The 17180-nt window shown below is 37.7% G+C and overlaps 1 protein-coding gene across 1 annotated transcript in view; it reads right to left on the bottom strand.

The window, feature by feature from the left end:
- The window catches only part of LOC128367718 (potassium voltage-gated channel subfamily H member 7), a 34819-nt gene extending 17930 nt beyond the window's left edge, over window positions 1-16889 (bottom strand). Inside the window, exons 1-4 of the mRNA XM_053328329.1 lie at window positions 16814-16889; window positions 16204-16434; window positions 5674-5829; window positions 2105-2107 (exon numbers count right to left, since the gene is read on the bottom strand). Of these exons, the coding sequence (XP_053184304.1) occupies window positions 2105-2107; window positions 5674-5829; window positions 16204-16434; window positions 16814-16889 (466 nt within the window). The remainder of the gene's footprint in view (window positions 1-2104; window positions 2108-5673; window positions 5830-16203; window positions 16435-16813) is intronic.
- Window positions 16890-17180: the final 291 nt, after the last annotated feature.

Below are 17180 nucleotides of genomic sequence, written 5' to 3'. Positions count from 1 at the left end.
TTCGATACTCTAATCTGAGTTTTCCAAACAAAAAATGACATCTTTGCAATTTAGTATTTTATTATTTCTCAAATATGCATTAAAAAAGCAGCATCAGTGGTTCCTTCTTATCATAATCAGCAAACAAACAGTATTTTTTTAAGTACTGAATTCCGGATTTGATTGGGTCAATTTCACTTCATCCCATGAGAGAATTTGGAAATGTATTTTCACAACATTCCCACATGGATTATTGGAGAACAACTAAGAGAATAGCTTTAATTGTTTAAAAGAAAAGGGCATCTGAGCTCACAACCAGAGCCAGTCACTTAAGCTTGAGTAAAACTGCATTCATTAAGTTATGGAGTGAGTGAAAATGCATTATACACATTTGAAGGGAGGGCTGATATCTACATGAACATATACCAATTAGACTTATTATAATAATTATATAGTAGATTCATTAATTTATAAGATGTGTCACTACTCATACAGGAGGCTTTGTCAGTTATATTGACTGTTGGTGCCTCCAAGGCTTTGCAACATCTTGGTTTGCACACTTCAGTATCACATGGGTAGAGTCAGATGATAGTTGTCAGAGTTACATGTAAAAAAGGTGTGGAGCAGCCTCAGAAGGAATGTCAGGATTGCATTGGAAGTTGCTGATGAGTGGTGATACAGTTCACCTGCCTCTCCTCAGGAATGGTTGTTCCATTATTATTGTTGTGTATATATGGGTAGACTGCTGAGACTTGATCAGAGCAGTTTGCTCTCAGTATACTGGGCAATATGCTTGTTCAGCAGCTATATCTTCGAACAGATATATAGGTCTGTGCAGTCCTCCTTGCATAGATCTGCATATTATATAGTTTTGTCTATATTTGGCTGAATGGTCTGCCTTGATGTGTTGCAGGGTTTGAAAAACACTGGGATGCTGTGTTTATTGAAGATCCTCCTCAGTTTCCTGGACACTCCATCTATGTCTGCTATGACTGTTTTAATGAATCTGCTCAAACTGGAGTTTTTATACCTTCTTGCTATTTTTAGAAAAGCCTACACTGGGTAGCCACAAGCACTTAAAGCTTTCTTGAGAGAGCTTACCAGCAGTTTATATTGCTGTCCTCACAGGAGGTTTCATTCCAATTCACACCTTAATTCATGTGACTCTGATGACTCGAACATAATGTGATCTTAACAGCTCATTATATATGACCTTAATGATGCTCATATGACTTTTAAGAGTGAAAGATCCATAGAGGTTTACAGTAGCTACCTGGGATTTACTACTAGCAAGCACACTAATGGAATCTCATGGATGAGTGACGAAACATCTTCAAGAATAAAACAGCAAGTCTAATTGCCTGTGATTTAGTCCTTCTAAATATCCTGCTTATGTGGATGACTGAGAATCTTTACAGCAGGGACTGAGATTCTTCCTAATCCGTAATACTGGACATGCAAACATATCTCCTCCAAAATATACAGTATGTTTATGCTAGGAGGGTTTGCAGCTGAGAATGACAATAAGCACCATCAATACCAGTGTGCCCTGGATTGGGCCCTTTAAATTGGGAGCTATTTTTTGGTTCAAGTGAAAGGTTAGTGTGTCAGGGTCTTGATATCGACAGGCAGATTTTCTGCTTTCTATTGTTTTCTGTTATTTTATACTGTTTTCAGTTAAGCAGGACAGTTCTGTTAAAGAAAGATTTATTTTATTCTGTTAATTCAACTAGGACTGAGTTCTGTTAAAGAAAGATATTTATTTTATTCTGTTATTCTGTCATCACAGGCTGTTGCCTAAATTTTAAAATGCAATTTTCATGTGAAAACCATTAGCATCCACACAAGCATTTCTTGGCCATTTTAGCAGAGATCTCTGCCCACAGTGAATCAATGAAGAACATAAACAACTAAATCTTTGCCCTCAGTTGGCAAACAGCAAATCTGCATCACACCCAACATCTGGCATGGATTAAGACAGACAGATCAGCGAACCATATCACTATTCCTTGGATGCAAAGATTAATGACAACAGCTGTATTGTATCATCAGCCACGTCAACGTTTGAAATTTGTGATCACAGAGAGGGTTTGAGTTGACATACAGTAAAGTTAGGGTTGCCAACTCCCTGAAAAATAAATAAGGAACACCTAGTTGGCAGGGCTGGCCGACCCGATTGTGTTCACCCCTCCTAGCTTGGTGAAATTTTTTGCCTTTTTTTGTGTGTTTTAAAACTATTTTTAAATTATTTGACTCGAACCTGAATTTAATTTGATGCATGTTTTTGAGTGATATGAATACATGGAAAACAAATTATTATTCAACTATTTATTTCTTAGTGCAAAATAACAAATATTTTTAACAGAAATCTGTCCGGCTTAATTTAACAGAATAAAATCATTTTTTTTTATCAGGACTGTCCTGCTTAACTGAAAACAGTATAAAATAACAGAAAACAATAGAAAGCAGAAAATTCCTGTAATAGTGCACATTTAGTGCAATAAGAAAAGTGCAAACAGAAAGTCTGTGGAAAAGTTGTAAACATAAAAACTTTTTTAACAGTTGTAGTAAATAAGTAAAACAAAGATTGAACTCATGAACTCAAAAGTTTTGCTACATCATGCAGACAGTCTATTTTTTCCATTTGTATTACTTTTGAGCTTTTGCTGCAGTAAGGAGTTGTTTGTCTTTCAGTGCTACAGAGTAAAACTCTGAGCAAGACATTTCATAATTTAGACCTTTAGAATTTTCATAATACCTCGACCAATGAGAAGAGCCGGAGTCTGCATTGTCATTGTCATTGTTGTGTGTGAGTGTGCTGTCAGCTCATTGGTCACAGAGCAGGAGAGGGATGGCAATAAGATTACCGTAAATTTTCATTTAAAGCGCCCTGTCATTCATTGATTCCATTGACATTTTACAGACTATTTTGATTCTCACAGGAATATGGGACAAAGTGCGTCCCTTTTCAGCTGAATATGGGACGCGTCATTTTGTATCTAAATAAGGGACGATTCCGTTTTTCAACCCTAAGTAAAGTCTTACAATGCTGTTTCAATCTGGATGGAGGGCTAAAACTGAGAAAGATGCATTTATAAATGCCTCAGCTCTTGAAAGAGCTTAAAGTAGAAATGCTGCTTATTTATATTGAAAGGGGCCTGTTGGGATTCTATAGATGCTAATGAAGTTTTAAGAAACTGCAGATGAAATTGCAAGTGTCATATTTACTCTGCAACTTAAATGTGTTTCCACATGAAAAACAATTTTCTTTCCATGCAGCAGTATTCTATCCCTTTGAATAACTCAGTATGAAACCAAATCCAAATTGTTCAAAGAGATGAAGCAGTGTTGAACAAATATTTATAAATACTATATATAAAACATATAATTATATATTTTATGTATGATATGCATTAATTTGTTGATTGAGCAGGGAAAAAAACTCTTCTCTGAGCACTGATCTTTCTGCTGAGTAATTTCGTCTGGGCCCCGAAGGCATGTTTAAGTTGCTGATGGCGTAGATGGCAGCTTAGGGAAAGAGGGATTACTCTCTTCCAGGCTCAATATTGTGCGAGTTCCTGTGACACCTGCAGGCTTATTGCCTGCTGTCAACACTAGATCATTATTAGCCCCCTCATGGATAAAAGTGACTTTTCATAGGCTGCAACACTAAAATGGCTGTGTAGGTTTTCACTGATTTCAGACAAAAAGATTCACCCAAAATTTAAAAAGATATAAATCAGGCTAAATTATCAGCTCCAAATATAAAAATGTTCTCCCTGACAATTTGAATTGAAAATTCATTAAATTCTATGGAAATGTATTTCTATTTTCGAAGCTGTGACACATCAAACATCTTCATGCCATTGAAAAGGATGGAGTTGCTATTCTCCTTTTAAGACCTGATAAGGAAGTTCATCTGTTATGGTTTCACTATCAATGTCTTTTGATGCTTTTTCAGAGGCTTTTTGACACACATCTGAAGGAATTGTGAATATATGTAATTTTGTGGTTGGAAATGGTCAATGGGAGACACAATATCTGAAAAAAATAGAATTATTGGCAACAGCCTTCAAAATCCCATTACAGTCAAACCAAGTATAGGGTAATTTACTCTTTTGTGCCCTAGTGTTATTTCAGGGCATACTCAAAGATAATTACAATGACAAGGTCATACTTTAAGTGTTATGTGTGTTTGTAGTCAAGACTCAGTCTAATCTAAAGTCACATCATATGTTTATCTACCCCATCTACCCACAGGTCCCCTTGCTGAAGCACAGTCACAAGCAATCAACTCTGACTAACCATGTTAGCAACAGACACAGGCACTCATGCACACACATACGCAGATACACACACACACGCACGTGTGCACGTGCGCTTGGACAGACATATACAGTATGCATGCAAGCACACACTTCCATACATGCATACACATACTGCAGCAAAAGCTGAATGCCGGTGTCATGGAGGAATTCATGCTGAGTGAAGTGGATGGCTGAGCTTCGGTCAGAGAAGGGATGCTGAGTGCCTCCAATCAGAGGGAAGCATGAATGTCTCATTGACATTTACACCTCCTGACACACATCCAAATAAAAAATGATGATCACTGTATATGCTGCTCTCCCAAAAGACATAAAACAGATTAAGAATTAAACATTTTAAACAAGCTAAGGTTATGTAAGCAGGCCATTCACTCCCCTGCATACACAGTTCATGTAAACTGTACTGTACTGGCAAACTAAATAATGCACAGTTTATGTGAATAATAGAAGCTGGCAACGTGTTTGGAAGTTACAGTGAGCATGAAAGGGAACTGAATCAAAATCTCTAGTGCTTAATTAGCGTCTAGCAGATGTACTGGGGTATTTTAATGAATTATCTCAATAACAGTGATCCACTTATGCAACTGCCCTTTGTTCAAGGAGTAAGGAGCTAGTTGTTTTAGGAATGTCGCCATTTTACTAAAAAAAGAAAAAGAAAAAAAAGGCAGATGAAATGCTACGCATAATCTTTTGGTGCTGCATCAAGTCGTGATTAAGCTTTTAAGATGTTTTTAAAGTGGATGGATGAGGCATATTTTCAAGTCTGTACTTATATTCTGGGGCTCTATTGGAATATCTTTACATGATTTACAGTTTCTTTTTCATCTTATACCAGCTCTTTTTGCAGCCCCTCAGTTCAGTCTCTGTCTGAAACAGACTGTTTTTATTTCTGTCTCTTTAAGACCCCTCTCCTGATGAGCCAACTCTGTTCTGTTGACATTGGTCAACAACCTCGTGGTTCTAGACGCTATGTAAACAAACATCAGCAGAATGATTTCACGGCTTTGTGTTCTTTTATTCAAAGTGGAAACTTTTGAAAAATTGAAAGTATTTCATATCTGAAATATGTGAGTGGGCAACACAAACAACACATAAAACAACCTTAGCAACAAGCAGCAAACTTAGCAACAAAGACTAAGCAATGGACGGTCATTTGTGGGCATACGCAAATTACTTTCTGGGAGCCTTATACATTCACTTGAAGTTTTGGAAATTTGACCATGCTTACTATAGACATAAAACACTAAAACAGTAAAAAATAACAGAAAATCACAGAAAGCCTGATGTCCATTTCCTGTCATGAAGTAACAAATAGGTAATAGGTACCATTCTATTATAGTAATGAGAGCAGAGAATATTAAATACCCACTTTGATCTGACTTTGTTGGTGATGTAGGGCTTATCTTCTCAGTAGAGTTGTCACTTCCTTCATCCAGGATGTAATCAAAATTTAAGATGAACATCATCACAATGCCCTCCTCATTCTTCACTGGGATTATGTGAAGGTTACACTGGAAGTCAGTCCCTGAAAGAGAAACAAAGTGTTGATGCCAAAAAACTGAACCATGCATTATCCTTCTGCTTGACATATAACGGTTAGTATGTTCCACAATGACCCATAAACATGCTTAAGAGAAGTGTGTAAACAAGTACTGTCACAATCAGTCATTAGTAGGATGTCAATTAAACTGAGATCTAAAAATGACTAACACCTCCCTCTGGTTTCACATGAATGTTGTGAAAACTGAGGAGAAGTTGATCCGATTTAAAGGTCAATGCCTGCATGTCAGAACAAATGAAGTAGTTGAGATAAAATAAGTAAGCCTAGGGGTTAAACAAAGTTTATGTGTGTGTATGTGTGTGCATGCCTAATACAAATGTACCATGTGTGTTTTAATGAGCAATGCATTGCATGAAAATGACAAAGCTTGCAGAAATTGTACAAATATGTTCCAAGAGCCACAATATAGTGTTGTGTATAGTGTGCATAGCAGGATTCAGTAGAATAGATCAAATAGGCAGGACAGATTACAGCCAATTTAGAGGATTGCAATGTGCTCATAGGAATAATCATTCTAACTGAGCATCGTGTGAGGCAATAGAGCAGAAAACCATCCATGATCTAAACTTAGTATTGAGCCCAGAATATTGCAATTGCTCAACTCCACTGGTTATAGCTGTGTTAGCGAAAGCTATTGATGCCAGCAGGCACAACTGCCCACCAATAACACTCTTTACCCAGCGGACCCTGAACAACAACACAACTATGCAGAGAAACATACAGTAACAAAGGGACCATCTTCGGTATACTGTAGGAGATAGTGTTTTTCTGTCACCCCCAAAATTAAAACATATTTCAGCACATAATCTAATACTGCACTACATATATTTAAAATAATAACAGTTGAATCTTTTTAGAGAAGATAATGAAAGTAGCACTAGTTTATGAAATCAAAATGTTTAAATCTCTCTCTCTCTCTCTCTCTCTCTCTCTCTCTCTCTCTCTCTCTCTCTCTCTCTCTCTCTCTCTCTCTCTCTCTCTCTCTCTCTCTCTCTCTCTCTCTCTCTCTCTCTCTCTCTCTCTCTCTCTCTCTCTCTCTCTCTCTCTCTATGTAGGTCTCTGTCCTTCTGTCTGGCTTGTTGTGTTGCTCCTACTCACAGAGGACACACATTACCAATGTTCACTGTAATCTCCTCAGGGCTCACAGACACCCTGCCAGCAGCATTCATTAGCAGTAGACTTGCTGTCTGACTAAATATAACGAGCTTGGTCTGCCTCAACATGCCAGAGTTCTTTCGGAAGGATCCCTGCATGAAAACTCCCATATGTAATGCTGCATTGTCACCTGTGACAATGTGATAATGTGATTTTAATACAATCAAAACAAGCAAAACAAAACGTATAATTAAGTTTGAGCATACAGGTACAATTCAATATTTTATCAGAATCATGCAAATTGTTGGGAATAAATAGTGCAGCATAGTGCAGCATACTTTTGTGTATGTGTTGTATAATAAGACCAGCCTCATCTTGTCTGGTGTTATGGGTGCCTGATTATGTTAGGTTGTAAAGTAGGAAAGCAGTGCTTAGAGAGCTGGGGGACGGTGAGTAGTACATATGCAGAAAATCCCCTTGTCATGATAAGCACTTTTCTGCATTTCCCAGAAATCCCTCTACTAATTCTACATTGTAAAATGTAATATTTTTGGTTTTGACTTTGATTTTAATTGATTGAACAGTATGCTCATTTTTCAGAGTGAGGGAAAAGGTGAGTAAGAGTATTAACGTTTAACTATCACTGTCAATGATAATTAATAGGTTCTGAAATGCATATGTTTACCAAAATAGCCCATTACAACTATACTTGCTTAAATGTGTTAATCATACATGCTTACATCATCAGATGTACCAAGACCTGCATAGCCGCAACAATGAAGAGTATGGATAGAGGTACACCACCACCAAAAATGACATCTGAACATAGCCTGGCAAGGTGGCCACATAAACGGTGCACACACACACACACACACACACACACACACACACACACACACACACACACACACACACACACACACAGAGCAACATCAGCATTATAGGTAATAGGCTACTAATGTTTGAAATTGTATATTAGCTTGATGATTACAGCAGGAGATACTGAACACAGAAATGATTTCATTATAGTCCAATGATTCAGTCAGTTCTCATCATCACTTGATGCCCTGATGCAGGTTTTTATCTCACTGACAGTTGAGTCTTTCAACAGTACTTATTGCTGATGAATTAGCCGCCATGTACAGTATGTGTCTTGTTAAGGAAAAGGTGTCTTTGGTGAGCAAGATGCCTGAACTTCAACTGAATTATTTTACTCCTGCTAGTCATTATTTTTTGTGACCACTTTGTATCGCCATGGTTTTTATTTTAATCTACAATAAAAAGAGCTATCCAGCAGACAGTAGAGCTACAGACTGAATGAAAGAGGGGGGGCTGCTCACTGCTTGCAATCTGGCATTTGTTAAATGTAATTCCACTCAAAAAATCTGCCCTATCAATATCATCATATGGTAACAAGGAGCAAGAATTGTTCTATTACACATGGTCAGATAATTGAAACAGTATCCATTGACTGTTACTCACTGAATGAAAGGAAGCCATCTGATTGAATAAGCCTGAGTGTAGGGCTGGGTACCAAACTTTTTTTTATGGCACAGACCAAATTGCTTAAATTCTAAAGAGAATCAAACCAAATTTCGATACCTAGCAGGAGAGGAGCTGGCCAGAACACCCGGTTATAGCTTCTCAACATAAACAGCAATGGCGGAGGTGGCAACACTGTCTGCAGCAGTTTCATCAGGAGGTTGGACCAAAACACGTAACAGGCAGGTAAGACAAGATGAAGCAGTATTAAAATATTAAAGATGATGATATTGCCTGTCGTTTGACAGTTCTGTGGCTGTTTAAATTGATTTTGTAAAATTGGTATTTAATAATAGTTTTATTCAGGAACTGGTATTGAAGTTAAGGTATTGGTATCAGTAAAGAATAGTTTTGAACGATACCCAGCCCTTCCTGAGTGCCAATGCCCACCCAATAGTTAAGCGCCAGATAAAGCCTCAAACTTTTCCATACAAAAAGGTGCACTGCAATGGAATATGTTTAAGTATGTTTTATCTTAGTGTGTAGAGTGGGTCCCCTTCCACGGGGCACCCCATGTTGCACAACCATGGTTCGACAGACTAGAATGGACAAACCAAACCCAAGATATAAGCTTCTGTATGGATGCTTATTTCTTACACTTAGTTCTTCTAATACCACAATGTTAGAAATTATAAAATGTTTACCCCTTATGTATTCTATGTAAGACAACAAACCCCTGTGTCCCAGAAATTACATTTATACTTGACTAATTTGTCTTCCCAATTACATTTTGGTAGCACATAACTGATGGCCTTGTTTACATGGATTGAATAAAGCACTACATTGAGATCCCACCCCCATTCTGAGTTTCATATGTGGTTAGGTTTAGGCAGCAGAGGGACGCCTGTTAAGGTTAGGGAAAGACTGTGGTTATGTTAATAAATAAATCATGACTCATATGCTGCAGATTTCCTTGTATTTAACAAAGAAGCAAGGTGAGCTGTTTATATGTAGACATAAAAAATGTAGCAAAAATACGAGATCTCAACATTGCTCCTTATGTGTGGAAAAGGAAGCAGATATTCTGGTTGCTCCATTGCTCAGACATGCTAGTGAATCTGATCTACATTCTGATCTGTCAGGGGTTTTCTAAAGTTTTTTGAATAGAGCAATAACTTGTGCATTAAATGTAAATTACTTACTGACTGCAGAAGGGAACCTATACATTAGAAACTGCTTTTGCTTCCAGCGTTAAGAGCTCCTTTCTACATCATTGCATGCTTGCCTTAAACTTTGCAGAGGAGTTATGTAATTGCATCCCTTGACATTGAGGTATTACATTTTATTTTTATAAAGATATTAGAACACAATGAACAGATACATGCAATGGACATACCGTGAAAAAGCAAAACTTCACCATTCTGAGTCTCAAAAATGCCTGAATATACAGAATGTTTGTATTATTTAATACTTTATTCTAATATCCAGTGTATATTATCCAATACAGCAACCATGCACTGTGTACAGCCAAAATGGAAAATTCTGCAGAAATATTTGTGGGCTAGAGTTTGCCTTACCAGATGGAAAAACAATGGCTAAAGGCTAAGCCGTGGCAGTCCCTTCTCATCTGGTCTCCTGCTGAATGTCATCTCTACCAACATGGATCAAAGGAAGGCATCCTTATAGCCACCATAGTACATCAGCAGACTGTACTTGATCTGATAACATGTTCTAATTACTATATACTATATTATTTTATAAACTTAATGTATTTGCCTACAGTGCTCTCATCCTGATAAACAAGAGGAACTTTTTGTGATTACAACAGGGAGTGCTTTTCATCCCTCCACCTAAAATCAGTAGCAGTATGCCATGTGATCAGCACAACTACTCATGACCTGACGGAGGACGGCCTCAGCCATTGAATGGGAACAACTGTGTTATTCATCTATTTTCTAACTCACAAGAAAGGCCAAGCTAGTTTACTGATGGCACTTTGGTGGAAAATTATGTTAACCCAAAGCCAACTTGCTTTTGTCCCTCTTTTTGAACATTCTTATTCAATGAAACCTTATTCGGTTCATCAATAATTACCAATACTTACAGCAATCTACAGAATTACATGTTGCATTTTACTATGCATTTTATCATTTATTATTATTTTAACCATCATGTATGACTTCTGTGCCCCTCGTGTCTTTACCTTTGTGCTCATTGTTGCCTTATTTTTTATCTATCTTGTTTGGGTTTATTTCCCTTTGTAAAGCACTCTAACATTATTAAGAAAAGTGCTATATAAATATTGTGTCATATATTATTATGTCATTTTATATGTTAATGCAATACTACTTGATTATTTAGGCACATTTAGACCTTGGATAATGATTTTTGTGTATGTTCAAAAATATTTAGTATTTACATGTAAACCATATAATGTGACCCCAAACCAAATGTCATATTATTTGAAATAACTCAAATGAACTCAGTTGAAAAGTAGCATTTGGTAGATCTGTGACGTTACCCCCTATTGATTGATACATTGAGTTCTTAGCTGAAGAGCAATGATGAGCAAAATTGTAGCCAATCTTATGAGAGGCTATTGTCTCATTCAGATTCATAGGAAAATTACATTGGTATTCTAGTTTGACATATTCAAATCATTGTTATACTACTGTGTGCTACATTTGATGCATAAACAGTAGTAATAGAAACACAGAAAGCCTTGGGGAAATACATTATTCCCAAAGAAAAAAACCCCAAACAAACAGTGAAATAGTATAAAATAAAATAAATATAATGCATTTGGAGAGTCCAGTTGTAGAATATGCTATTCATACTATATGACTGTGAACACAGCATGTATTGGGGATACAAACCATCAACAGGGAATACATTTACTGTTTCATCTTCAACACTGTGTTTTATTTTATGACATATCTGGCAGTGCATTTCAAAGTCATTCATGTTGCTTTTTAGAATCGACACAGTTCATTAAGAACATGTTTGCATTACTCTTGGGATGTGGAAGAATTTTTTTTTTCTTTACTGTAAATGCAACATACATGTCGTCAAAATGCTGACAATGCTCTCTGTGTTTGTTAAAGAAGTGGTGCATTGACTTCTCTCAAACACTGTTTTGGATTTCTCTGTCTATCTTTACATATTATGTCAATCTGATCCTGACAAGAACATAAATGAGCTGTCATGTACAGCCTGTGTGTTACAAAATACTGCTGACCATGTGGATTTTAGGCTATCCAACCTTCCTATTCTTCTCCAGCATTCAACTCAGCACAATATACCACACAAACATCTCTATAGCTGCTAGACATGGTTAACATCATTGACGAAGCAGCAGTTTGCACATACCAGCGAGAGAGTGAACATCCATTTATTCTCTGACCTTTACACAGAGTGTTTCCCTGCAAGCCAAGTACTGTTATTTACACCTGCTTGAATGAATGGACGGTGTATTAAGACAGGCTCCCTTGGAAATTTCATTACTGTAGACTCTATTTCCATCATCAATTATTAAAACATTGCTGCTTAATTAAGTGATCATTTAGGCACTATAACAATCGTCACAGGTCAAACAGAGTTGTGTTGAAAATTTAAGATGTCTTAAATATATAGAAATATGACAGTAGTTATGCTCATATCTACAGTATGTAGTTGTGTGATTATGGCTATACATTTTTTAATCTCATTTCAAAAAGAGAAGCTCTTCTTATATGAACCTCGCCATTTGATTTTGATGTATTGAGGCTTCATATTAATCTGCATAAGCTGATCTGCTTTAGGGAGAAACATGAATAATATTATTGAGCGCTGATTTTTTGTTTTTGTATCTTTCTACCAATGTACTAACCACAACTGCAGCTTTTAAATAGTACAGCCTCAGACTACAGCCTGGTAGTAGACTTGTTTAATGAAATCTGACATGTTTGTCATTTAAGGCTATTCTGCTTAAGCCAATGCGCAACATTACTGTGGGGTAGCCAATCGGGACTAGAGCATGGAGGGAGAGGCCATGCAAGCTAACCCTTTGTTTAGAGTCTTTGAGCCTTATGGCAATATCTCGCTTCAATGCAAACTCCTGTAAGCCACACAACATGGCCTAATTTCATCTTCAATCAGTGTCACCACAGCCATCAGGAATAACCAGCAGCTCAAGCTCAGACTATATTTCATATGTGTTTACATTTATTGATTCATGATATTCTTCCACGTGATCTTTTATTCTGTTTAATTTAGCACAAATGTTGGCAGACTGAATGCAATGGATAGTAAAAATTAATCAGCATACAGTAAGTGATTAAGAGAAAAACACAGATGGTAGAGAGGAATATTAGATTACCACTTCCAATACAAGCTGAATGAACCATCCTATCTAATGCAAAGCGAGACCTGTATTGTTAGTGTTCAAAGCTCCATCTGCTCCTTTTCGCTACCAATAAACTAATTATCAGTAGCAATGGTAGCAATCCATCCATTATTTAAATAGAGACATCTTCCAATAATGAAGCTGATATTTATCAGTATCCTTTCTTTTCTTTTCAATGTGCTTAAGTTATTATCCACACTTCCCATAGTACAAGGATGGAAGGCATCCACTGTTTTTAATTAGGTACATACTTGGACAAGCTGATTTCACTCTGACAAATGAAACCTGATGAGGAAGGCTCTGAATGTGTTTCACCTCATACTGCGAGACACCAAAGAGGGCTGAGCGTGATGAAAAATGAATGTGCTCTTTTGGAGGGTAGTCATCCAAGTGTCCTGCAGCACACCTTATGCACTTTAGGCACCCCGTATCCCCTGTCCCCCTTACTCCCCTGCCACTAAACCCTCAGCAGGGGTACACAGACATTCAGTCCCCTTGATGGGGAGTCACCTATGAAACCCTGCACCTACGCGTACCACATGTCCCGGATCATTCAGCACGGTTAGCTAAGCTGCCTCTGTTATGTAGCCATTATCCATTTAACTTCTCTCTGCCGTGTGGAGTCAGCTTCCTTTTGTTAAGACTCATTCGGGTACAAAGTATTATTACACCCCGTGCAATAGGATAGCTTTATGAAGCCATCAAGGGAAAGCATTTATCTCACTGATTATGCATCATCGTCAGAAGAAGAATGCACGTGTGGTATCTTCTCTCACAAACCTTCACACAGAAGGATACACACAATTTAAAAGAAAATGCTGGTGTGCTATGTGCCTATGATCCCCATTGTCCCACTACTTTTTAATTTCTGTGCAAACACATAAGCAGCTTAATGTTTTGCTTTTTCAGTGAAAAGAGCCAAAGTTTTGTTGCTCTTGCTGTTCTCCAAATCCTGACCTTACTTTTTAAGACTTCCCACTGTAGTTATTGATGGGTGAGGGAAAATAGACTACCCTATCCCATGTTGCAATCCCTTCACACAGACATTTAATGCATGCCACAATACAACCAAGTAACCATATCTCCTGTTTCAAAGACAGAGAAATAGATGGTTAGTAATAGTATGTTTTCAAACCTATCTGAGCGAATGTTGATTCATTTTATGTTCTTTAGTAACACACTGGTGTGATTTCTGACATACAGTATGTGCATGGAAAATGGAGGGCTTTAATACAAAGGATTAACAGATTTGCATGAGGCTTGATAACTTGAAATACAGTTAGGAGAGAAGACATGGAAAACACCTACTTTCCACCCATCAGCTTCAATTTGTGGAGCGACTTGAATCAATAGGGCCATCGCTCTCAAGGATGCCATGAATCTTTCATTCCCCTATAGCTGTGGGAGCGTGCGGATTGTGTCCTCCATACCAGTTTAATGCATTTACTCTGTAAGCTGCTCATTCCCAGTCACTGCACTGACAGCCCTGACATCTTTATTCATGAGCACACACGCTCACTATAAATTCCTCTGAGGAGTATTAAGAGTTGTGTCTTGAAGCTGTGATGCACACCAGGGAGGATTGTGAAGAGAGACAGAGAGCAACGATTGTGTCGGAAGGTTTCTGTGGCTCTCATCCATCACGCTTTAAACATTACAGGCACATGACATTTAGACAGAGTACAGTACATGCATGGAGGATGGGAAACTAAATGTGAAGTTGATTTAAAATCTTACTTCAAAAAAACAAGCTGTTCATGCTCTCACAAACAGACCCTTGAGTGTTTTGTGTAATTGTCTTGCAGGTTTCTGACACAATCTATTTTGGCTGTGTAGCAGCTGGCACTTGGTTTCTTCCTGATTAGCAAAAAAACAAACAATAAAAAAAAGAAAAAAAGAAAAAAAGGCTAGACCCATGGCTGCTGATGGTAGATTAAACATGTATTCATGGCCTAGAATCTAATCAAACTTGCAATTAAAAATTTAAGCCCTGGCTCCTTATGGTTAAATAAAATATTACAGCATTTTTTTCACGTTTAGACTTCACATATATCGCTGGTTGCACATGCCTCATAAGTTACCACAAAACATACAGCAATATCACAAAATACCATGTTGTTGGCGCAAACACTGGTGCACAATAAAAAAAGGGAAAAGGATGTTCACCTTCAGCTTTATAAGCATTGACTCTGTGCAGCTATGTCATGCTGACCATAAAAAGCTCATTTGAGAGCATGGCAGGAGGTGGTCAATCTGGGGATTTATGCCACTGAGCAGTAACATCATATTAATTCTCTCAGAGTCAGGATTGCTGTCTCTGCAGCACACCATTCATACTAGGACTAGGATTGGCCACAAATGAATGACAACCATAAGTGAGACTGTTGGAACTAAAATTAGTATTAGTATTAAATGGAGAGCATTTATATGCAAAGCTGACAAAGCTATAGCCTATCATGTGTAGCAATGTTGCAGCTCTATGAATTGATCCCCTGACTAATAAAGCTACTGTATACCAATAACATGGCTAAATGCATCATGGCTCTTTTAAATGCATTTCAAATACACAGTGAATGTATGAAGTCAGAAAACATGATAAACTCACTTTACAGGACAGCAGGTGAGCTATCAGTTATTACGTCTAACTCTGTTCATCAAAGCGCAAAAAACTGTAATGAGCTGACATAGCACCAACTGTTTTATCATAATTGTTATCTTTTTGTAGTATGAATGTTATTAATAAAACTAGGTACCAGAGTCTTTTTTATGTCACCCAAGCACATGATGCTGTAAATCAAGGCAGGTGTCAAAAAGATCTTTCCCAGAATTTTACCACTACAGTTTGTTGTTATATGGATGGAGGTATTTACTGTTTTATGAGACACACTGACAGTTATACCTCCTCTAATATACAACCAAACAATAATCACATTACTAAAATACCATTTTTACACAAAAGCAGCATCCCACTAAAAGCAGAGATGGCACAATTGCTATACTTATAATGCATTATTGTTTAAGTATGGATATTACATGTTTGTTGTTAATATAATATTGTCTTTGCAGGAAAAGGATCCAAATTTAATCAAAAATCAGTTTACTTTCACAAAGTACACAACTACCTACTTCATAAACCTACAGCAGCAAAAACCTGCAGCGAGAAGTATTTTGGAGCTCACTGTGCTTATTGCTTTCCTCTATCAGGGATAATATCTGATGAACATCTTGTACCTGACTCTGGTTGGTAAGGTGCAGACTGACAGGCTACATCGTGTTACTGAGGAGCTGCAGTAGGTTCTCTCTCAGGAGAAACACGTCACCAAAGACTCATGGGCATACTATGACAACCACAATGTTGTACTAGGTCACTGACTCACCATCCTTACGGTAGTAGTTGATCTCCACCTTTCGCTCCTCGGACCCCATCACAGCCTGGGCCACCTGGCCGATGGCCTCTTTGTCGGTCAGGTCACCATGGAGGAAGTCACAGGTGCATGGCTTCTGCATAATGTCTGATCTTGAGAAGCCTGTCATCTCACAGAAGCCATCATTGCAGTAGATGATTGCACAGTTCTCCACCCTGGCATTGGCTATCACAAATTTCCGGTCTGCATGAAAAGAAAAAGTATGCACTGTGTACTGCCAGCTGTGGCACATCTGACCTTGGAGCTTACACCAAGTTGTCAGCTCTCAGATAAAATCAATCAGCAATCAAGCTGATTAAGTTCACTGTTACTTGATACACAGTATCACTGTTACTAATCATTTTATTTAACAAACAACTTATTTAACAAATGTAACCTGTTTTTTCTTTCACATATTTTTTTGCTAAAATTACAAAGGTTTTACGGGAGGAGGGGCAAATTTATCACAGAATTAACATTAATTCATATTTATTTTCTTGATTTTAATTTGTCAGCAAATTTACTTTGTACTATCCCTTTATCTTCTGTACTAGCAGTAACTGTACATCATAATGATACTTACTTTGACCCTCGAATTTCCGAATAATTATTCCAAGGAATGTGTTTTGTGGCGCAACGTGACCTCTTCTCACAGGCATGTTTATGCACAGAATATCCCACGATCTCCCGGTAAAGCTCCTTTCCCCCGAAGTTACAGATGTACTCTCTTTGAGATGTTTCCTTCAACCCAAACCATACTCGACGCGAGCACTCTCTCCACTTTAAATCACCTCCCTACTTCGCCGAGGAGTTCTTTAGCCGGCTTGTATGCAGGAGCATGAAAATAGCTCCTCTCCGAAACGCACACAATCGGGGAGGATTGCTTGAGTTAAATTGAGTTCGCAAAGCATTTCGCATTTAGGGATGGATGCGATCCTGACGTACTCGGT

The sequence above is a fragment of the Scomber japonicus genome, chromosome 11, assembly GCF_027409825.1.
Source record: "Scomber japonicus isolate fScoJap1 chromosome 11, fScoJap1.pri, whole genome shotgun sequence".
In the NCBI taxonomy this organism is placed as follows: Eukaryota; Metazoa; Chordata; class Actinopteri; order Scombriformes; family Scombridae; genus Scomber; species Scomber japonicus.
This window is presented reverse-complemented; position numbering and strand designations above follow the sequence as displayed.